Below are 23,577 nucleotides of genomic sequence, written 5' to 3' on the forward strand. Positions count from 1 at the left end.
CTCATGATTCCCAGGTCTTCTCAAAGAGCATCTGTTTATCATTTATCACACTAGCCACCTTCTCATGCAACATGATCCAACATGTTATGCCGCATGCGACTGGTAGAGACCGTAGGAGCCTTCCACGCTCCTGCTATGGTAATTTTAGCCCCAAGCAGCATAAAATAAATTCATCTTTTCATAGGGCATGGTGTGTCCTCTGGGAGATCGTTCAGCAGAGCCACAAAAGGATGTTGATCTACAGTGCATCCGGAAAGTTTTCACAGTGCTTCACTTTTTCCACATTCTGTTATGTTACAGCCTTATTCCAAAAGGGATTAAATTCATTATTTTTCCTCAAGATTCTATAAACAAAACCCTATAATGACAACATGAAAGGAGTTTTGAAAAATTTGCAAATTTATATATAAAAAAAAAAATTAAAAAAAACACAACATGTACATAAGTATGCACAGCTTTTGTCATGACACTTAAAATTGAGCATCCCGTTTCCACTGATCATCCTTAAAGCGGAGTTCCACCCTAAAAATGAACTTTAACAGGGCCTTTAATGTAACAAAAAATAAATAAAAAATCTGGCTGTTACTAGGCAGATTTTGTAATCTGCCTGGTTCTAGGTGGTTCAACTTCCTGTCCCAAGAACCCCTTTGCCTCCTGGGAAATGATGACACTCATTTCCCAGGAGTCTCTGGGCATTACTGTGCCTACAAATCGCCCAGCATGCACCTCTCCCTGAAAACCAGGAAGAAAAAAGGAACTGGGCTTCACATGCCCACACATATGATGGATACGGCCACAACATGAGCTGGAGGATATAAGGCAATTGTTTGCAATGATTTCTAGATTGGGGAGCTATTACAGTAATATGTTTTAGGGACTATTTAATGTGATTAATTTTAGCTTGCAAAAAAAATAAAAATTATGCATTGAACCCCGCTTTAAGTTGTTTCTACAGCTTGGAGTCCACCTGTGGTAAATTCAGTTGCTTAAACATGATTTGGAAAGGCACACACACACACACCTTTCTATATAAAGGTCCCACAGTTAACAGTGCATGTCAGAGCACAAACCAAGCCACAAAGTCCAAGGAATTGTCTGTAGACAGGATTGTATCGAGGCACAGCTCTGGGGAAGGATACAGAAACATTTCTGCAGCATTGAAGGTCACAAATGAGCACAGTGGACTCCATCATCCATAATGGAAGAAGTTTGGAACCACCAGGACTTTCCTAGAGCGGTCCGCCCTGCCAAACTGAGCGATCGTGGGAGAAGGGCCTTAGTCAGGGAGGTGACCAAGAACCGATGGTCACTCTGACAGAGCTGCAGCATTTCTATGTTTACAGAGCAGAATCCTCCAGAAAAACAACATCTCTTCATCACTCCACCAATCAGGACTGTATGGTAGAGTGGCCAAATGGAAAGCACTCTTCAGTAAAAGGCACATGACAGCCCACCTGGCATTTGACAAAAAGCACCTGAAGGACTCTCAGACTATGAGAAACAATTGTCTGGTCCGATTAAACAAGATTGAACTCTTTGGCCTGAATGTCAAGCGTCATGTCTGGAGGAAACCAGGCACCGCTCATCACCTGGCCAATACCATCCCTACAGAGAAGCATGGTTGCGGCAGCATTATGCCATGTTTTTTCAGTGGCAGGAACTGGGAGACTAGTCAGGATTGAGGGAAAGATGAATGCAGCAATGTACAGAAACGTCCTTGTTGAAAACCTGCTCAAGAGCTCTCTGGACCTCAGACTGGTGCGAAGGTTCATCATCCAATAGGACAACAACCCTAAGCACACAGCCAAGATAACAAAGGAATGGCTATGGGACAACTCTGAATGTTCTTGAGTGGCACAGCCAGAGCCCAGACTTGAACCCGATTGAACATCTCTGGAGAGATCTGAAAACTGCTGTGCATATTCGCTGCTCATCCAACCTGATGGAGCTTGAGAGGTCCTACAAAGAAGAATGTGAGAAACTGCCCAAAAATAGATGTGCCAAGCTTGTAGCATCATACTCACTAATAATTGTAATGGTGCCAAAGGTGCTTCAACAAAGTATTGAGCAAAGTCCGTAAATACTTCTGTACATGGGATTTATTTTAATTTTTTATTTTTAATAAATTCGCAAAAATTTCAAACTTCTTTTCATGCTGTCATTATGGGGTATTGTTTGTAGAATTTTGAGGAAAATAATGAATTTAATACATTTTGGAATAAAGCTGTAACATAACAAAATGTGGAAAAAGTGATGTGCTGTGAATAGTTTCTGGATGCAGTGTAACACATAACACATAACCCTGTGACCTTGCGGATCATAGAAAAGACTCTACGACAGTAGCCCCTAATACGTGGCCATTTACTCCTTTAATTAGAATGTCTTACATTTGGTATAGATACATTTTAAACATCATCTACTGTCTTATGCAATCTCAGTCATGTACTTTTCTATATGTTACTAATTCAAACAATATGAAGAGGTTTGAGTGGCGAGAGATTAGGATTGGAGCGCAACAGATCTGGCTGTCACAATTAACTTCAAGTGGTTGTAAAGGTAAAAGTAAAAAGCATTTAAAAAAAATAAAATAAAGTAGTCCCACCGCCCAATACTTACCTGAGCCAGAACTCGATACAGCTCTGTGCACATTTGCAGCAGCTCAATTGCTGGCCGGCACGACCCGACAGGATCGCGCAGCGGGGGGGGGGGGGGCACGGATACATAGGATGTGCCAGGTCGTCAAATTCTAGTCGCAATAGCGACCTGGCGCCTGGGGTTTGTCGAACCCTGCTCTAGACCTGTGTTGGAATGGCATTTGGATGGATGGCAATGCTCCATAACCAGGACCGGTGCTACCACTAGGCAGCCGCCTAGGGTGTAGTGCTGTCTAGGGGTGCCTGGCTGCTGGTTTCTGCATGCTCTACAGGCTGCAGCATGTTACTAACTCCATGCTAGAGGAAGCAAAGCCAATGCTTCCTGTATAGTGCAGCCTCCTGTTACATGGGCAGGGTAAACGGGGTGGGGTCAGGGTGGGGCCAATGGGGGGGCGGCAAAATTAGTTTTTGCCTAGGGTCTCAAAAATCCTTGCACCAGTCCTGTCCATAACACACAAATAATTTGTTGTTTTACATTTAGGTGATGTCTGTGAAAATATGCTAAAAGGCCAGTGATTAAACTTTATGAATCATTCCCAACTTTAATAACTCTTTATCTTTACCTTGTGCCTGAATTGCTCTTTGAATTTTTCCTTTGCGTTGTTGCTCCTGAAAAAGAAATATACATAAAAAAAAAAATACAATCTTTTTATTTCATCACGTCAGCTCCTTTATTAACAAGGAAAGTAGAGTGTATATTCAGTGAGCATTTATAGCGAGTCGTTGTTGTGTTTACTGTCAAGTACTGTCATTTTTTAGTGCAAATTTTACCCAAAGACCCCTTTCACACTGAGGTGCTTTAGCGCTACAAATAGCGCCTCTCCTGTCACTCCAATGTGAAAGCCCGAGTGCTTTTACACTGGGGCGGTGCGCTGGCAGGACGCCAAAAAAAGTCCTGCAATGAGCCTCTTTGAGGCGCTTTAGGAGCGGTGTATAGAAAGTGCCCCTGCCCATTGAAATCAGCTTTTAACCCTTTTTCGTCTGCTAGCGGGGGTTAAAAGCGCCCCGCTAGTGGCCGAAAAGCGCTGCTAAAACAACGGTAAAGCGACACTTAAAAGAGCTGTGCTTTACCACCGACGCCCCCAACGCCCAAGTGTGAAAGGGCTCTAATCCGTTTCATCTTTTTAGCATTTTATTATATTTATATAGAAGTTTGTAGCTCCCCCCTCTAGTGCAGAGGTGTCCAACTGTTTGACCTTCCCTGGTCACATTGGAAGAAGAGGAATGGTCTTGGGTCACCAAAAAACTGATGACTTGAATAAGACGTGACTGTGAAGAGCGGGAGATTTTTCTTCAAGATAAAACCTATAAAAGTCCAGTAAAGGACCCTGTAGACTTTTTGTTCACGAAGTGTAAACTCATTTTTACAACCCCCCCCAAAAAAAAAAATACACATTTTTAACCACTCAAAGACCAAGCTAGTAATAAATATACTGTAATTAACGGCGTATAACACGCACAAGTGTATAACACGCACCCTAACTTTAAGAGGAACGTTTTGGGAAAAAAATGTTCCAAAGCCCCCTGCGTATAACACGCAGGCACAGTTTACCCTTTATTTTCAGGGTAAAAAAGTGAGTGTTATACGCCAATAAATACAGTAATAATCTCTCTCTCTCTTTTTAACAGAGACCCCATAGAATAAAAAAAATGGCAATCGTCACATGGTATTTGCGCAGTTGTTTTTTTAAACACACTTTTTTGTTTTTTTGATTATTTTGTCTTCTACTATTTTCTATTCAAATCGATTCTATTTGAATTTTGGAAAATGGTTATATTCTATTTTATTGTTTTTTGACTTCCATTATTTGTTTTTCTATGTTGCCCTTTCAAACTCAGATTTCTACCAAATTTCTTTAGTTGTTATTTTGGATTAGTTTTAAATGCATTACTATTGTAATTCGGAAACTCGGATACATCCAAATTTCCTAAAAAACAAAATAAAAATAAAATTCCCAGAATTTCAATTCAGAATTAAATGAACTGCACATGTCTACCATAGATTGACGGTTTACCTCAAATTGCCTGCATTGCTCCACAAAAACCTTCAGGTAGGTTTTGTAAATGTTCTCTTGAATAACAACTATAGAGATTGTTTCCAGATTGGGGAGTAACATTTCTGATAAGTATTTGAATGTACTTTCTAGGATAGCCTTAATCGATTCTTCTGGGTCAATAAGAATTTGGCCTGTAAAAAGTAAATAAATAAAAATACACATATAAAATTATATATATATATATACACACACACACATACACACACACACACACACACACACACACACATACATACATATACACAAAATATACACAAAAATTGTCACAACACGAAGTGAGGGGAAATGCCTTCTTAAAACGTTTGTATCGAAAGATATCTATTCTGAATCGGCTGCAAAGGCTATGAATGTATTTTTCAGTAGCACATGGAGCTCATTGCCCTGAAGAGATTATCCATCCCAAATCACCTTTCCAGATAGCTTACTCAGTCACAACTCACATGAAAGAAGATCTGGCGATGTTTATTCGTCGTATGATCCGTAGAATGCAAGTTACAACAGGTAAAAGAACGATTCTTACATGCAGGTAGAAGAAACATACAGGTCACATGAAGTACAGCATTGAAATGACTGATACAGAAAAGAGGGGGAGGAGACTGAGCAGCATGCAAACTAAGGAATGCCACAAGAGTCAAACTAGATAGGGATTAAAGAGACAGTACATAATAAAAATAATATCATGTAACATGACACTCCCCGCCTGAAATCTTTAGATTTCAAAGTCTATTACATATATAAAGATAAGTCCAACTTGAACCTGTAGGGGAAGAAACGTAAAAGGTAAAACTGGTGTGTAAACCATAGATACGAGATACCCGCAAACACAAGAAGGTACGCAGTAAATGAACAATGAAACATGACGTCCAAAAAACAGATGGCTTGAGTCCTGCAGTCTATCGTTTGTAATCGTGGGACTTCAACAGTAGCACAGTCAATAGTGATAGTGATATTCTCCCCGCCATAGCGGGTATAGCCGGTACTCCTGCCTAAGTCACTCATTATGACTTCAGCTATTTCCACTGCTAGCACAGCTGCACACAGTTCAAGTCTGGGTATGGTATGTGCGGGTTTTGGTGTTAGCTTTGTCTTGCCTAGAACAAAGTTGCAGTGTATGTCTCCATTAACTCCTGAGGTCTTCAAATAGGCCACTGCAGCTATAGCTTCAACTGATGCATCAGAGAAAATATGGATTTCCCTCTGGACAGCGGCTGAGATGGAGACTGGGGCATAGCAACGTGGAATTTGGAGCTGTTCTAATGTCTTCAGAGAACCTCTCCATTTCTCCCATCTTTGTTGTTTCTCAATAGGTAACGGAGTGTCCCAATCTAGGTTATCAGTAGTAAGCTGTCTTAATAACATCTTACCTTGGATGGTGACTGGGGCTATAAATCCCAGTGGGTCGTAGATGCTGTTCACTACGGACAAGACTCCTCTCTTGGTGAAGGGTTTGTCACAGGTTGACACCTGGAAGGTGAATGTGTCTACTTTGATGTTCCACAGCAGACCTAGACTTCTCTGTATAGGGGGTGTGTCTGACCCAAGGTCAAGGTCTTTCACACTGGCGGCATAGTCCTCAGGGTGAAATGCATTCATTAGCTCTTGGCTGTTAGATATAATTTTGTGAAGTCTCAAGTTTGCTACAGCTAGCATCTCCTTTGTTCTGGTAAGAAGATTAATTGCTTCTTTAGCAGTAGGAAAGGATTTGAGCCCGTCATCTACGTAAAAGTTCCTTTCAACAAATTGACGAGCATCGGATCCATACTCAGCTTCTCCAAGCTGAGCTGTCTTTTTTAGTCCATAGATTGCTACAGCTGGGGAAGGGCTGTTCCCAAAGACATGCACCCTCATTCGGTAATCAATTACCTCTTTGTTGATGTCGTTGTCCTTGTGCCATAGAAACCTGAGGTAATTCCTGTTATCTTCCTTGACGATGAAGCAGTGGAACATTTGTTGAATGTCGGCCATCACCGCTACAGGTTCTTGACGAAAGCGAATTAGGACTCCAATGAGGTTGTTGTTCAAGTTGGGCCCTGTGAGGAGCATGTCGTTAAGTGAGAAGCCTTCATGTTGGGCACTGGAGTCAAAGACAACTCTGATTTGGTCTGGCTTTCGTGGGTGATACACACCGAAGGAAGGGAGGTACCAGCATTCTTCTCCTTCTTCCAATGGGGGTGCGGGTTCGGCATGACCCCTGTCAAAGATATTCTGTATGAAGTCCACAAAATGTCTTTCCATCTCTGGCTTCCTGCTTAAGGTACGCTTTAAGGAGGAGAATCTTTTGACTGCTTGATGTAGATTGTTTGGTAGCTTCTCTCTCGGGAGGCGAAAGGGTAGGGGTGCTACCCAGCTATTGGAATCTTCCTGAAAGAACTCATTGTCCATTACTTTAAGGAATTCTTTGTCTTCTGCCGAAGGAGCCAACTTGTCGTCTTCACTGCTTACATTGAAAACTGTAGAACCAAAGCTGTCATCGTAGGTGCGGGAAAGGTTTGTGTTGCCATGTTGCAACTTGCAGCTAGTTACCTTCTCCTTTACCCAGTAGTGATGTGGGCATGGCTCAAAGTGAGTATTACGACCATTTGGCAATACATTTGTCTTGAATGAAGAAATGTTAGTAGGCCTTTTCATTTTGCCTATACAGACGTTGCCTATGATGACCCAGCCTAAGTCCAGGTACTGGGCGAATGGGGCCTCTGGGGGTCCGCTGACCTGCCTGTGTACCTTGTGGATCCTTAGAATATCTCTTCCCAGCAGAAGAAGGATTTTAGCATCTTTGTCAAGTGGTGGGATTTCACTGGCTATTGACCTTAGATGAGGGTGGTAGAAGGCAACTTCTGGTGTAGGTATTTCTTCTTTGTTGGCTGGTATCTGGTTACACTCTACAAGTGTAGGTAAGGGTAATTGTAGGTTATTTTCTAGGGAGGACACAATAAATCCATGAGCCCTTCTTCCAAAAACCTCTGTAGTTCCACTACAAGTGCCTAAGGTGTAAGGGTGAACCTCTCCTTTTGTGCAAAATAGATCGAACAGTTCGGATCGTGCAAGCGATCGATTGCTTTGATCGTCTAAGATAGCATACACCCTTAAAGTCTTTTCTGGCTGATCCTTGTGATGAATATTCACTAGGCATATTTTAGCGCAAGATTTGTCACAGTGGTCTTCCCCACAGACTTCAGTGCACAAAGAAAATACCATGGTGGAATTAGGTACGTGATCTGTACTCTTCCCGCTGTGGTTCTGCCCAGGAGGAAGGTCTGCATGTTGTGAAGGATTGGACTCAAGGGGATGGAGTGCTTGCACATGGTCCTCGGAACCGCACTCTATGCACTTGATAGGAGTTTTACATTCCTTGGCAAAGTGATCGGTGGAAGCACAGCATCTATAACATACCCCAAAAGTCTTTAGGAGTTCCTTTCGTTCTTGTAGGGGCTTCTTTCTGAAACCGATACATTTTTTGAGGGGATGAGGCTTCTTGTGGATGGGACATAATCGGTTTGGGTTTTCGATCTTGCCGCTCTTGTTTGGGGCGGGAGTGGGAATAATGTCTGTCTTCCTAACGGACACGGGACCTCTGCGGTTCCTGTAGCTAGTCACCTTTAGGTGAGGGAGTATTGAACTCGCTGAATGCAAAACTAGGATCGTTCTTGGTGTCAGCAATGTTCCTGACGAAATTGCAGAAGTAGGAGAACGGGGGAAAGGAAACCTTGTTTTCCCGTTTGTATGATGACCCAACTTGGATCCACTTTTCTTGTAGGCCATGCGGAAGCTTGCAAACGATAGGGTTAACTCCTCGAGCAGTGTCCAGGTAACTGAGGCCAGGTAGCTTAGGGTCAGTTTTGGCAAGCTGGACTTCGAGAAGAAGGTCGCTGAGTCTCTGGAACTCTATATTGTCCTTACCAGATATCCTTGGGAAATTTTCCAATCGTTTGAGCAATGCATTCTCTATGGCTTCAGGACTACCGTAAGTCTGTTCTAGACGCTCCCATGCTGCGGTGAGACCTGCAGTTGGATTGTCGATGTAAACTGACCTGAGGCTCTTGACACGTTCTGTTGACTGTGGGCCAAGCAACCCGATCAGCAGATCCAGCTCACGATCGGCAGTAAAACCGATACCGCCTAATGTAGTTTTGAAAGCGGCTTTCCAGCTTCTATAATTTTCAGGATGGTCGTCGAAGTTTACTAGGCCTGACTTGGCGAGCTCATGTCGAAGTAAGTACTTTACTACCTCTGTTGCCTCTGACTTTACATAGGAGGTTGCTGGTTGATTGTTGTGGATAGCATTGTTTATGGTATCGTTGCAAAGAGACGTGGGAAGATATGGTGCAGCAAGGGCATTCAGCTGAATTGTTGGGTGAAGGTCTGGAACAGTACTGTTAGCAGGAGGCTGGCGACTTGCTTGCGGATTAGTGTGCCGTTTTGTGACATATGCGGGATCAGCATGACAGTCGGGAGCTGCACTGGGGTGGGTTTGCATGTAGGAAGTGGCTGGAACAGCTTTTACCTGATGATGTGGTGAAGTCCTTGCGTTGCCGTGAAACGTGGAGGTAATTGAGTGTTCACTGCTGTGGTTTAGAACATAGTTCTTAGTGCGTTCAAAAGGATCTTCTACATCTGCCTTGACGCTGACCCTTTCGCTAGCATCTTCATCTGCACCGATAGCTTGTTCCAAAACCTTTAGTTTTGCTGCAGCTGCCTCGTAGTTGCTCTGTTCCTTTAAAGCTTCAATTGCTGCCCTTTGACGTGCCGTTTGAGCTTCTATTGCTGCCTTTTGATGCGCTGCCTCGGTTTCCATTACTGCCTTTTGATGCGCTGCCTCGGTTTCCATTTCTGCTCTCTTTTTTGCATATGCGGCCCGTACCTTGATAGCCTCTGCTTCGGCGCGGGCATTTATTAGCTGTTCACTAAGCGTTGAGTGCCTTGAACTTCGGTATCTAGAGGAACCTTTAGAACGTCTGGTGGATACAGATTTGTGAGATACAGTGTCCCGTGGCAGCATTAATTTTGCTTCTGCCTTTGCTTTAGTTCGCTGGATAAAGCTTTCTCTTTCCTCATTAAGAAGCTGGGCATTGTTAAGTTGCTCTAAGGACTCCTCAGTGTTGATGCTTTGCAGAATAGTTTTATATTTCTTGCTTGTAGTCTGGTACAGTTCGTATGAGGCAGAGAGATGCTTTATGGCGCCCTCTAGTTGCAGTACCTCATGGCTGGGACATGAAATCACATCAATGTGGGTGAGGATTTTATCCCAAATCTGCTTCAAACTGGTTGCTAGTTCAGTTCTCATGGATTCATAGTTCTCTTTAACCTTCCAAGTGGGTTTCACAGAGCGTTTGGTCAATGCAGTGAACTCTGGGTCCTCATCCTGGCTTTCTCTGTGTGAAGCATGCTGTGGTGTTTCATCACACACTGAGCCCTTTCCACTCATGATGGCCTGCAGTACACAGGCTTGACTGTAGCAGTGAAGAGTGTCTGTATACTGTGAGGAGCTGTAACAAGCTGTGCTGGGGTTGTATGCAGAATTCTCATGCAATACACACAGTTACACTTCACTATGATCTGTTCTGTGACGCAGTTATCTCTGTGCAGGCTGCTGGATACGTTCTTTTACTATTCTGAATCGGCTGCAAAGGCTATGAATGTATTTTTCAGTAGCACATGGAGCTCATTGCCCTGAAGAGATTATCCATCCCAAATCACCTTTCCAGATAGCTTACTCAGTCACAACTCACATGAAAGAAGATCTGGCGATGTTTATTCGTCGTATGATCCGTAGAATGCAAGTTACAACAGGTAAAAGAACGATTCTTACATGCAGGTAGAAGAAACATACAGGTCACATGAAGTACAGCATTGAAATGACTGATACAGAAAAGAGGGGGAGGAGACTGAGCAGCATGCAAACTAAGGAATGCCACAAGAGTCAAACTAGATAGGGATTAAAGAGACAGTACATAATAAAAATAATATCATGTAACATGACAATATCTCTACACCCTTTGTTCTTGTGGCAACTATAAAAGCACTAACAAGAGTGCGAAACTAGTCGGCTGTCCTGGTTTATGGTTGTGGTGATTATGCATGTTCCTGCTTGAAAATGAAAGACAACTTTTTTGAAAAGTTATTTCGGAGTGCGGCTGTCCATCTCCTTCCTCCTATTGCTACGTGCATTGCCAGCACCTTGGTAATCCGACCGTCCCTGATTGTCTATAGGGCTCACCTGGAGCGGTGAAAATCTTCTTCTATAAAATTGGATATTCATTTACATTAGTGCCCATTTATAAAATTTTCAGTGAGTGAAAATCTCAAGTGTTTGCATAGGCGTGACAAATAATGGTCATAATGTGTGCAACATAATAATTTTCTATGTTAATGAGCTCCATCTAGTGGCCATGTTGTATTTTTTTGATTAAGGTATTTCAAGAAAATATTGTATTTTGGCCACTCGATGGAGCCAACGATAATCAGAGCAACTTTAGGGGACACAAAACAGGTGTGAAAAAGCATGAAAGATATGGCTACTAAAAACCATTGTGTGGCTGAAACTGCTGACAATGTGGCTGTGATATTACAGTAGAAGCCCTTTTGTGCTACAGTATATAAAATGGCCAAAATAAAAAGCAAAAAGCACCAATGACATATCACATTCACAATGCAGAAAGTTGGGATGAATGGAAATAAAAATAAAAAAAAAGAAGAATGGGATTTTTTTAAACATAACACCTTTTAAAATATGAATCTAAAAACCCCTTTAAAAAAAAAAAAAAAAAAGTATGATACTGCAGCCCTCATTCTATCTCCAAGACCAGAGCTCCCAACTGTCCCTGATTTTGAGCAATGTCCCTCATTTTGGCCTAATCACTACTATATAAAATGCACTTTTTATCTATCAAAAAGTGTTTTCCAACACTAAACCTTTCATCTGATTTCAAAATTGCTGCATTTGTAAATTCCAAATGCCAATATAAAGGAATAGTAATGGTAAAAAAAGCACTTGTGCATTTAACCAATCTTGTTTTTTGTACAATTCTCCTTTAAGGGGGCGTGACAAGGGGGTGTGTCCTATGCCTGTATACTTTTGCTGATAGGTGTCCCTCATTCCCATCTTAAAAAGTTGGGAGGTATGCAAGACTGATAACGGAGTGATCACATGACTGCAAATCTCTCAGCTCCTGGTCTACTCCAAGTGGAGAGCAGTGACTGTTCACCGCTCTCCTTCTGCAGAGCTCACTGGAACACAAGGCTAGGGAGGGGGTGGGCACAACAGCCACCCATCATTCAGGCAGCCAGGTGAATCCTGACAATATGGTCAGGATCCTTACCAAGCCTGACGTGGCTCTGCCCCATCAGTTCTTAGCCCACGTATACTCTGGGTCACAGTAAAAGGTACTCCTGTGACCCACAAGAGAAGTAGGGCAATAATTATTTTATAGCATATATAAATCTGTGGTCACATGCTGGATTCTGAGCCCTTTCTCAGCCTCATTGCAGAGTGGAAGGGTTTTTCTGTCCATGTCCCTACCTGTGTGACATGGACAATTCCTTTTGGCTGTCCAGAGGTGAAGTCATTTCATGTCCCAAAGATTTTTGTACCATGATGACAGAATAGACCAGGTGGTCCAGGGAAAGACTGCAGTTCTGGATCACCAGCCTTCACCACCCAAAGTAGTAACAGTGAGGGACACATGACTAAGGACTTAGGTGAGTAAAGGAGTTTTAAAGTCTCATAAATAAATGGTCAAATCGGTGGGAAGGATTTAGACCCCTTTCACACTAAGGTGTCCGTTTAATAAACTGTGAAGTTTTTTCTCCGTTCAGTTCACAGCAGTTCACGGCAGTTCTCATGAGGAGAATTATCTCCTCTGCAGCCGGTTTAATAAACTGAGAACTTCAGTTCTCAGATGGTGAACAGAGGTGAATTTTTTTCTCTGAAAACAGCCGAGATCTGTGTAAAACTGGGTGGACTGCCTGTAATCTCGTGAGATATTGTGAGATTATGGTGCAGCCGAATTCAAACAGTGAAACTAACGTTTAAAAGAACATGTAATTAATGTTTTCAGACATGTGATATATATATATATATATATATATATATATATATATATATATATATATATATATATATATATATATATATATATATATATATATATATATATATATACATACCGTATTTATCAGCCTATTGTGCGCACCCGCGTATAGCGCTCACCCCTACTCTGGACGTGAAATTCCTGAATTTTATTTATTTTTTATTACTTACAGTTTTGGTGTCTTGCCTGGCGTCCATCGGCGGCCTTGTCCGGTCTGGCGTCCGTCTGCGACCTTCGTGGTGTCCTCCCCGCTGCTCCTGCGCTGTCTCTGAGCCGATCCCTGTGTTTGAACGCCGCCGCCATATACCGAGCGCAGTACACTCTGCTCCTCTTGCATAACCTAGAAGGGAGCCTGGCCGACTGTACCCGAGTATACTGCGCTCGGTATATGTCTGCGGCAGCGTTCAAACACAGCGCAGGAAGCAGGGATCGGCGGCAAAGTTCAAACACAGTGCGGGAAGCAAGTATCGGCGTATATCGCGCACCCACAATTTTGCCCTGATTTTAAGGGAAAAAAAGTGCGCGTATACGCCGATAAATACATATATATGTGTGTGTGTGTGTGTGTGTGTGTGTGTGTGTGTGTGTGTGTGTGTGTGTGTGTGTGTGTATATATATATATATATATATATATATACACACACATATACACACACACACACACACGTGTTATATAGATGCTGTATGTGTATTATATATATCTGTATGTGTATATATATATATATATATATATATATATATATATATATATATATATATATATATATATATATATATATATATATATATACACATACATATATATACATACACACACACACACACACGTATATTGTTGTTAATATTCATTTTTAACCCACTGGTGTTGAAATTAGGAAGAAATAAGCCTTCTTCCTCTTATCACACCAGCTTCTCTCCCAGATTCCCCACCTCTGAGCTGGTGAATCTGGAAGGGAGATATTTCAGGTGAAGAGCTGTGAAATCTTCAGATCACGGTTTATTAAACTGGCCGTTTGTGACAAAACATCCATGTGCTGTGATGTGAAGTGAAGAATGTGTTCTCTGCTCCTTATCACAGTTTATTAAACCGGCAATGCTCTGTGATAAGCAGTGATCAGCCGTGATCATCATGATCTCCGCTTATCACGGTTTATTAAACGTACACCTAAGGGCCTATTGCAGGCGCTATAGCGTTAAAAATAGTGCCTGCAATATGTCTTAAAAAGCTGCTTAATATGCTTTAAAAAGCTGCTCCATTGTCTCCAGTGTGAAACCCTGAGGTGCGCTATTAAAAAAAGTCCTGCTAGCCGCATCTTTGGAGCGATGAAGGAGACGCGTTTACTGCTCCTCCACCACTACTGCCCATTGAAATCAATGGGACAGCGCGGCTATACTGCCCGAAATGCGCTGCTGCAGTTTTAACCCTTTCTCGGCCGCTAGCAGGGGTTAAAAATGCCCTGCTAGCAGCCGAAATGCGCCGCAAATCCGCCCATAACGTCGGTGGTAAAAATAGCAGCGTTTTACCGCCGACGCTATGGGTTGCTCAGTGTGAAAGGGGTCTTAAAAAGGAGAGCTTTTTTGGCTTTGGATCACAGGAGTGCAGCTAGTTCTGCACTCCTGTGACCTGTTATCAACCGGCAGCAGGCTAAGACCCCTTTCACACTGAGAGTGTATTGTAGGCACTATAGCGTTAAAAATAGCGCCTGCAATTTACCCTCAAACAGCTGCTCCATTGTCTTCAGTGTGAAAGCCCGAGGGCTTTCACACTGGAGAGTTGCGCTAGCAGGACGGTAAAAAAAGTCCTGCCAGCCACATCTTTGGAGCGGTATGTCTACCGCTCCTCCACTGCTGCTGCCCATTGAAATCAATGGGACAGCGTGGCTATAACACCCGCAATACGCTGCTTTGGCAGCGCATTTTTGGGCAGTTTTAACCCTTTCTCGGCCACTAGCGGGGGTAAAACCGCCTCGCTACCGCCCAAAATGCGCCGCAAATCCGCCCATAGCGTCGGCGGTAAAAATAGCGGAGTTTTACCGTCGACGCTATGGGTGGCTCAGTGTGAAAGGGGTCTAAAGCAGATACAGTGGTAGGTCAAATAATATGTATGCTAAAGCCCCCTGTTGGCTGACATTACAGAGCCAGGCCAGGCTCAGAAAAGATTGTGACCATATAAAGAGCAGAGCACGTTGCTGTGTGCCCCAAGGGGTGTGTGCAGTGCGCATGAGCACCACAACGTACAGCAGGAGCCACCCGCCAGCAATAGATATACTGTTAAATACTGAAAATAACTCACTTTGTGTCCCTGGATGGCCACATCGATCCTCCACAGTATCAATGGAGGGAGCCATGGTTGTCACCCTAGGCTGCTGTCCCGATATGGATTACAAGCATGCCGGTCTCTTTATCTCCATTACATTGGGTGCAGGGCAATTGGTATTTTACAGAAGTTAACTAGGAAGATATTCTTTAGTATGGTAGTGACAAGGACATGACATTTCTGGCAGAATCAACAGTATTCTCCATTTATTAGTTCAAATTCACTTTCAATTTGTTTTGCATTCTTTTATAAATAGTCTGAATATCTTTACCTGTTCCCATGGCTGGAACCGCAACACTTCTGTAGACATTATTATGACAAGTTTGCAGGATTCTGTGCACAGATTTTTCATAGGCAGATACAGTTTTAGGTCCAATAATATGCATGATATTTTTAGCTTTAGTGTTTCCACCGCTGGTTTTGACAGCGTCATGCTCTTTAAGTTCACCTTGGTGAGAAGAAGAAAATTAAGTAGCTATTACCTGCCTAACTGAAAGTAAATTGTGAATGTCTTGAAAGAACAAGAGGGGGAGGAAGACAGATGGGGAGAGAAGGGATGGAGATAATGCAGTTCAGTGATTACAGTGTACTGCAGTCTGCAGTGCACACACTTACCCACGGTCCAGGCTAGAATCTCAGGCATCATTCACACACAGCCAGGAATGCTGCTGATTTTCATATTTCCTGCCCACACATCCCCTCTCTTCAGATACAGCATGCTGGGATAGTGTGGGTGGGACTGGAAGGAGAAGGAGGAGTTGTATTCCTCCCTACTCGTATGTGAGGAGAGTGAGGGGGGGTGGCTGGACTCGCTGGGCTGTAAAAGAGTGTCAGACTGACACTCGGCTCAGCTTGCAGTCACCAATTTATAGGCCGGCTCTCCTGTCCTCCTGTCCCAAGGACGGGAGAAATCAGTGTGTTTTTTCAGTAACCGAGATGAAGGCTTGGCACCCCCCCCCCCCAGTGCTCATGGAGTCCTTTCTGCAACTTGCTCTTCTCCATGCCAATGAGGATGCAGGGGAAGGAGCAGATAAGGCGGCTGTGGTTGTGTGAGTGCTCACATTATGCCATGTCAGCGAGCAGAGGGAGGGGGGGGAGGAATGCCCCGCAAAGCTGACTGGGGACGCTCTCCCTCTCAGGAGAGACTGTTACTCCAGCGGTGGCCCAGGCAAAACACAAAAAAAAAAACATTTTTTTTTGGGGGGTGGGCACATGGTGGGGCACAGCATAATGTTGGGGGGTCAGGTCCCCCTCTGCCCCCCCCCTAGGGTCACCATTGGGGACAGGGAAGCTGGTAAGAGTTGATGGGAAGATGGATGGAGCCAAATACAGGGCAATTTTGGAGACTAACAGGTTTTCTTTGAAAAGATTTGAGACTGGGGTGGAGGTTCACCTTCCAGCAGGACAACAACCCTAAACATACAGCCAGAGCTACAATGGAATGGTTTAGATCAGGGGTGTCAAACTGGCGGCCCTCCAGCTGTTCCGAAACTACAAGTCCCATCATGCCTCTGCCTGTAGGAGTCATGCTTGTAACTGTTAGCCTTGCAATGCCTCATGGGACTTGTAGTTTTGCAACAGCTGGAGGGCCGCCAGTTTGACACCCCTGGTTTAGATCAAAGCATATTCATGTGTTAGAATGGCCCAGTCAAAGTCCAGACCTAAATCCAATTGAGAATCTGTGGCAAGACTTGAAAATTGCTGTTCACAGACGCTCTCCATCCAATCTGACAGAACTTAAGCTGTTTTGCAAAGAAGTAATTGCAGTGAAATCCAAATGTGTGTACAAGGCTTAAACCTCTCTATTCAACACTAAAATGACAAGTTTTGGGAGGAGTTGGGCTTTAATAACAAGTCCACACAAAATTGCTAGAACATGGAGTATTTTGGCTGAAGAGACATACAAAAGCTTCTTCTTGCCTTTAGATATTTTTGTGCAGGGCAATATACACTCCCAGCTGTTGAACACAGGAAATAGAGCCATGTATCATGGAGGATTTACCTTCTGTGTGCTGGAGGAGCGTATGCCAGTAGGCGAGTGTGGCACTATTCAAAATATATTTTACAAACAAGAATTGCAAATTACGGCAATAACTCCCCTCTTCAATCAGCTTAATGGAGTTCTCCTCTGAAAACCTTTTAGGCCTTGTACACACGATAGGTTAACCAGAGGACAACGTTCTGATGGACCGTTGTCATAGGTTAACCGATGAAGCTGACTGATGGTCCGTCGCGCCTACACACCATTGGTTAAAAAAACGATCGTGTCAGAACACAGTGACGTAAAACACAACGACATGCTGAAAAAAACGAAGTTCAATGCTTTCAAGCATGCGTCGACTTGATTCTGAGCATGCGTGGATTTTTTACCAATGGTTGTGCCTACTAACGATTGTTTTTTTCCCCATTGGTTAGGAATCCATAGGTTAAATTTAAAGCAAGTTGGCTTTTTTTTTAACCTATGGTTAAATAACCTATGGGGCCCACACATGATCGGTTTGGACCGATGAAAACGGTCCATCAGACCGTTGTCCTCTGGTTAACCTATCGTGTGTACGAGGCCTTAGGCCTGAGAACAATGTAGACCACAATAGCATGAATATAGCAATAAACTTACCAATGCGTTTGCATTCTTCCTCAACTGTCTTCCCAGCAGCAGACAGTATTGCTCCAGAAACACCTGCAAACAGATGGGAAAACTCCTTAAAATAAGGACTTCAATTTACCTTAAAACTTTTTATTATTTTTTATTTTTAAATGGGATCTGTTATTATTTTACTGAATTCAATTGTAATTTTTACCATCTTTCATTATACAGTAGATCAGTCAGTCAATATGCAGTCCTGAACCTGCCCCCTTCATTTGTGCATGTGCCTTGTTCCATCAGCCACATTTCATTTCCTAAATAGTCTGCTCATTCCCATTTGCCTGCTTATTTCCATCTGAACAATGAAAGAACAAAAAAACAAAACCCATGTACTTCCAGTAAGCACGTAGAACAGGGGTGCCCAACCTGTTGAAGAGCGAGGGCCACATAAGCGACTTTGTAACTGGTCGCGGGCCACAATAAGTGGAGAGGATAGAAGACAGATCCGTGTCCGATCTGTATATGCAGAGCGGACACAGCCCACTCTACTCTGTGGGCCCTCCCATCCAATCCAACCAGATGGAAGGGGGCAGATCCCCCCTTTTTTTTTTTTTTGTGGATTGGAGGTAGGTGGGTGCAAATGGACACAAGTCCGTTTACATCTGCCGCTCCATAGAGATGAATAGAGGGTCTGTGTGGGTTGAACCAATCATATGAAATAGGCCCAAGGTTGCACAGATAGCATTTGGTATCGCGCTTGTGACAGGAGCCGGCGCTATACAGGAAGCATCCGCTTATGTGGTTCTGCTCCTTCTGCAGCCGCTTGCTTCATCTACCGCTGGCTTCATTCAGAACACCGATACTCTGGGATGGTGGGTCAGCAACCTGCGATCTGGGCTTGTGAACCTGCTATCCCAAAACAGGAGGTCGCGGGCCACATCAGAGGGCTCCACAGGCCATATGTGGCCCCCAGGCCACTGGTTGGGCACCCCTGACATAGAATCTAGCACTAGGAGATAAGAAAGATAATCAAAGAGCTGCAACCCATCATAACAGAAGAGCGATTGCCGAAAAATATTCCAATGACCCCCAATGCTGGCCATCAGGTAACCACCCAGCCATATGCTGCTTTCACACTGATCAGTGGAAGAAAAAAAAAAAAACGCATGACCATTAAAACTTATGGAACTCTTCACTCTGGTCAGTTGAGGGTCCGTTGTGTCGCCTTCCATTAAAATAAATGGAAAACACATCAAAAAGACACCCGCGATTGCGTTTTTGGTGCGTTTGAGTCGCATGTCTTTTTCACAGGTGCAAAACATACTGGAAATGTGGGGAAAAAACTGCATATCCGTTTTTGCAACAGAGCAGTGTGAAAGTACCTTTAATATAAATTAATAAGCAGGAAACTTCATTCTGATTACAGAGACACAAACGAAGGAACAAAACCTTGCAACAATAAACACTGCAAACTGTGCAGTCACACACACACACACACATGGAACCTTTAGCATTACAGGAATTTACACTTGCTCTCCTCATTCAGTGCAACCAGGGATGTAACATTGGTGAAACTGGATTAAATTACAGAATTAATGCACACCTGTGGCACATGTCTCACAACTAGCATAAATACACAAATACGTGAACAAATGAATATTGCTTCTAAATGTCCATATATTAAATCGCATGCTAATAAAGTGACTGATGCAATGAATAATACAAAATATTTAAAATAAATATAAAAATAAATAGTCCCAGTGATGACAATCTGATGCCAAAAGGGGCAAATAGGCCCCTTTCACACGGTCGGACTGTTCAGGTCCGCCTGTCAGTTTTGTCGGCGGACCTGAACGGCCGCTCCATGCAGTCCTATGGAGCGTCGGATGTTAGTGGAGACCTGTCCGTTGACATCCGACCCGTTCCTCCAAAATCAGATGTATGGCGATACGTCCCCATCCATCCATGGCGGATCGGATCGGGTAAGATCTGATGAAAACGGACATGCTGTCCGTTTTTATCAGATCTCTCCATAGGAGACAGCGGCGCTGCACAAGCCCCTCCCCGTTCAGTGAGCAGAGAGGGACGTGTCTTCCGCCAGCTCAGCTGAGATATCTCACGCTGAGCCGGTGGGAGCTCGTGGACTCCGTAGCAACAGAGTCTGCCTCGTGTGAAAGAAGGTGAAGGTGCTCTATTTGCACATTCAAACAGTGAAATAAATGGTGATTGGCATCTCCTTATAATGTATGCGACACCTCAGTGCTCAGGTGTTACTGTAAGAGAACAGCATTGGATAATATCTTTCATGGGGATCCTTGTGCCTCCTCCTAATTTAGGGATTGCTCTGTGATGAATGCTGCCCTAGGGATTGGATGCATCAATTCTTCAAGGCTCAACCTATTTTGTTCCAATTTCTAAATCTGATGGCAAAGGATCTTGTTCTATGGGTATCCCATATCCCTTCCCCCATCCAAGTTATATCCCCCAATAAACAAAACAATGCAAATGACTGTTCATTGTCTCTGAGGTGATAGATGAAGGTCTGGCAGCAGGGTGATATGGTGGATGTTTGTAACTAGTAGCAACCATCTGCTACACCTAGTCTCCTCTGTGGTGGTAGTATACAAAAGGGCTCCAATAATGATATCCATTTATAAATGGTGTTTTATTAAAAAGTGTATTTGTACTTACATTTAAAGCAATGAAGCAAGGCATATGTAGCAGGGTATCACTCTTTTCAATGTGATATAAAAGACTACCATTGCTAATCGTGAAGGATCTCAGCTCCCTCCTGTGACCTACTTGGGTTAGAGCCACCTGTTTACATTTTGTTCTGGTACCGCAGAGAATGTTGGGGGATTGAGTTCAGAAGAAGAATAGACTCCATTTGCCCTGGCCTGTAATAAACTACATTACCCAGGAGCAGCTGTACCACCCCAAGATGCTTTGCCTTTCGCGCCGCCTGCTAGGGGAGAGGACATGTTTGGCGCGCTCTCTCGGGACCGCCTCTTCAACCCAGGAGGACACTGCCAGGAGTGTCTCCACAGGGAGTAGGCCGCAGCTGAGGCCTACATATGCCCGGGCGGAGCAGTTTTGAGAAGAAGAGACGGAGCCTCTGCTGGAGTGATCGGACGAGTTCCCAGTATTCCTGCGACCTGTCTAAGAACCCGGAGACTGCCGTCTAACAAGACTGTGCATGCCGATCGGGGACGGAGTGCCGCAGAAGGACAAGGCCTGAACCGGTTGGGTGAGACGGGCACTTGCCCGAGAGTACTGATTGTCTTGCGGTAGTGCGGATTTCTGATATCCATCTTTGGGTTTGACTATTCAGGAAACTTTCAATTTACTATTACCCTTTTGGATTAAAAATTGCTCTTTGCGCGTCAACGCATTTCAACACACAAGTGCAGGAACTATTAGTATAAAATTGTATTGAAGTTTGGCCTGGGACGCCACACCATACTGATTAGTTATACTGTAATTGTTCCTATTATATTGTATAGTATTGTAGAGAGACAGAGCTGGTGAGGCTTGGCAAGAGGGCGTTTCAATGTGTACGTTTGTTGAAGGGGTTCCTCTTGCCGTGTGCTTACACAGGTCTGTGTGACATTTTAGTCTAGCTCACACTCAGGCCTTATTCTTTGTTACTGCAGAGACCTGCAATTAGTCTATCACTGTTATTCATGTTCCTTTTTTTGTTTCCACCCTAAGTAAAGCATTACTTTGGTTATCTTGAAATCTGTGTGCAGCCTATCTTTCATACTGCAGCATCCCTTCCATTCAAGGTAACCTCTTTTATTTGCATAACCGGTTGTAGTGTAACAGGATATTGTGTTCCCCACAAGTTACTGGGGTCCACAACTCCCATATTACCAGGTGTGTCAAGGGAGGGTTTTGAGTCACTTTAAGGGGTTGATCACAGAGCGTAGACCCAACAATCAAACCAGCAGCTCCTCCGGGGGTAGTGCTACACATATAATCCACGAGCAGCAAGCTCATACTCCTACGTCACTTCCGGTTTATCTGCCGCCCAATCCTGATACGTATCATCACCTGTCATGTGACTGATTAGCATGCGATAATTTATTCACATTTATATTCATTAAATAAATTGTTCACATATTTATACTGATTGCAGTATTCATTGCTTTGTTTTTCACATTACTGTTGACAGCGCAACATCATCTTTATTCATGCACTTAGAGCCACAGATTTTGCTGTGCTGCTTATCTAGGGGAGCATGAGGGTAGCTTCTGGTTGCCATGGCGCCCTGAGACTGTATATACAAGTGCGGGTAGACTACATGACTCCGTTCCTGCTGACAAAGTCCTGCCCAGGGACGCAACGCGTTCGGGGAGGAGCTGGTTTGTGGTTTGTTCGCAGAGCGCTCATTACATGCACCTGATAAAAAAAAAAAAAAAATTCTATTAACTTCTACTTGGAATTTAGGGCAGTGTCATTGTGTTTAAAGGAAACCTATAGTGATGAAGTATGCAGGCTGTTACTGTTATACCTGACCTCCCCTTCTGATATTCCCAGTTCCTTGACTGTCAAGATGAACCAATGAGCTTCAGTACTTTTGAGTCAGTGACTCACAACAAGTGTGCAGATCTGGAGTTCTAATTCCACATGGACCTAATGCACATGCTTCTTGTAAGTCAGTGCCAAAAAAAGTGCTGAAGTCAGACACTGCCAGAGAGCTAGGATTTTCAAGAAGTCAGCAAAGACATTTTTTGTCACTACAGGTTCTTTAATAAAGAAGACATGCATGTATGTTGATTAACATTCCTGTTAGAGGGAGGCATACCATTATTTTGGTGGCCTTTTAGACCCAAGCTTTAAAATATTATTATATAATATTTACCAGATTTCTGATTCAGGGTCTGGTTTGCGAGGTTCACAATGCAATCCACAGCTTGGTCAGTGATGTCACCTTTAATTAGCTCTATTTTTTTCCCAAGGACAGTGAATTGAAAGTAGTTGGGCTAAACAGACAAAGGGAATAGTTTACACAAAGAAGCCCCAAAAAAACAAATTATACACAGCTTTCAGATCGCTCAGTCAAACACACGCATACTAACTGCAACCAATGAGAAGGGGGGAAACTGGCATCTGACTTACACAGCTCTTTCTCAAAATATTTTAAAATGTCGGAGATGCAAGGAGAACTTCTGATTGCCATTAAAAGGGCTAAAAGCTGGATTCTCACCAATCAAGAAATGTGATGCTACGATATAGGGCATCGCTTAAAAAAGTTGGGTTGTGCGGTCAACTAAAGTTTGACATACAGTAGCTATTTGGCCCAGTTGCAGACACAAGGCCATCCAGTTCAACCATAAAAAAAAAAAAAAAAAACACACACTATCATACAATCCCATATACACAATCCTATACCCACAGTTGATCCAGAGGAAGGCAAAAAACCGCAGCAGAGCATGATCCAATTTGCTACAGCAGGGAAAAAATTCCTTCCTGATCCAAGAGGCAATGGAATTTTCCGTGGATCAACCTTACCTATAAGGCCGCGTCGGACATGTCTGACCGTGTGTACAGCCTAGCGAACAGGACTGGAAACATGTCCGTCGGACATGTCCGATGGTTAGTACACCTAATCGGACCGCTGGTTATGACGTGTAACCAGCGTCCCGAAATCCCGCGCATGCGTCGAATTTGATTCGACGCATGCGTGGAAGCATTGCACTTCCGTGTTTGAGAACGTTGGCGTCTTCTACGTCACCGCGTTCTCTGTCCGCGGGGATTTTGGTCTGATGGTGCGTACACACATCAGACCAAAAGCTCCCAGGAGACATGTCCGATGAAAACGGTCCGCGGACCGTTTTCATCGAAAATGTCTCCTCGTGTGTACGGGGCCTAA

At 43.6% G+C, this 23,577-nt stretch overlaps 1 protein-coding gene across 4 annotated transcripts in view; it reads right to left on the bottom strand.

Moving 5' to 3' along the window:
* The window catches only part of LOC120944115 (protein mono-ADP-ribosyltransferase PARP14-like), a 59,883-nt gene that overhangs the window by 16,798 nt on the left and 19,508 nt on the right, over nt 1–23,577 (bottom strand). For 3 of the 4 annotated variants that reach the window (XR_005750356.1, XM_040358006.1, XM_040358007.1), the window contains exons 6-10: nt 22,567–22,687; nt 17,733–17,795; nt 15,387–15,563; nt 4,670–4,842; nt 3,218–3,263 (exon numbers count right to left, since the gene is read on the bottom strand). Coding sequence is in view for 3 of the 4 variants with exons in the window: in XM_040358006.1 (XP_040213940.1) it covers nt 3,218–3,263; nt 4,670–4,842; nt 15,387–15,563; nt 17,733–17,795; nt 22,567–22,687 (580 nt within the window). In the remaining variant the exon portion in view is untranslated. The remainder of the gene's footprint in view (nt 1–3,217; nt 3,264–4,669; nt 4,843–15,386; nt 15,564–17,732; nt 17,796–22,566; nt 22,688–23,577) is intronic. The other variant, XM_040358008.1, reaches the window with a different exon arrangement.

This window comes from Rana temporaria, chromosome 6 (genome assembly GCF_905171775.1).
Source record: "Rana temporaria chromosome 6, aRanTem1.1, whole genome shotgun sequence".
Classification (NCBI taxonomy): Eukaryota; Metazoa; Chordata; class Amphibia; order Anura; family Ranidae; genus Rana; species Rana temporaria.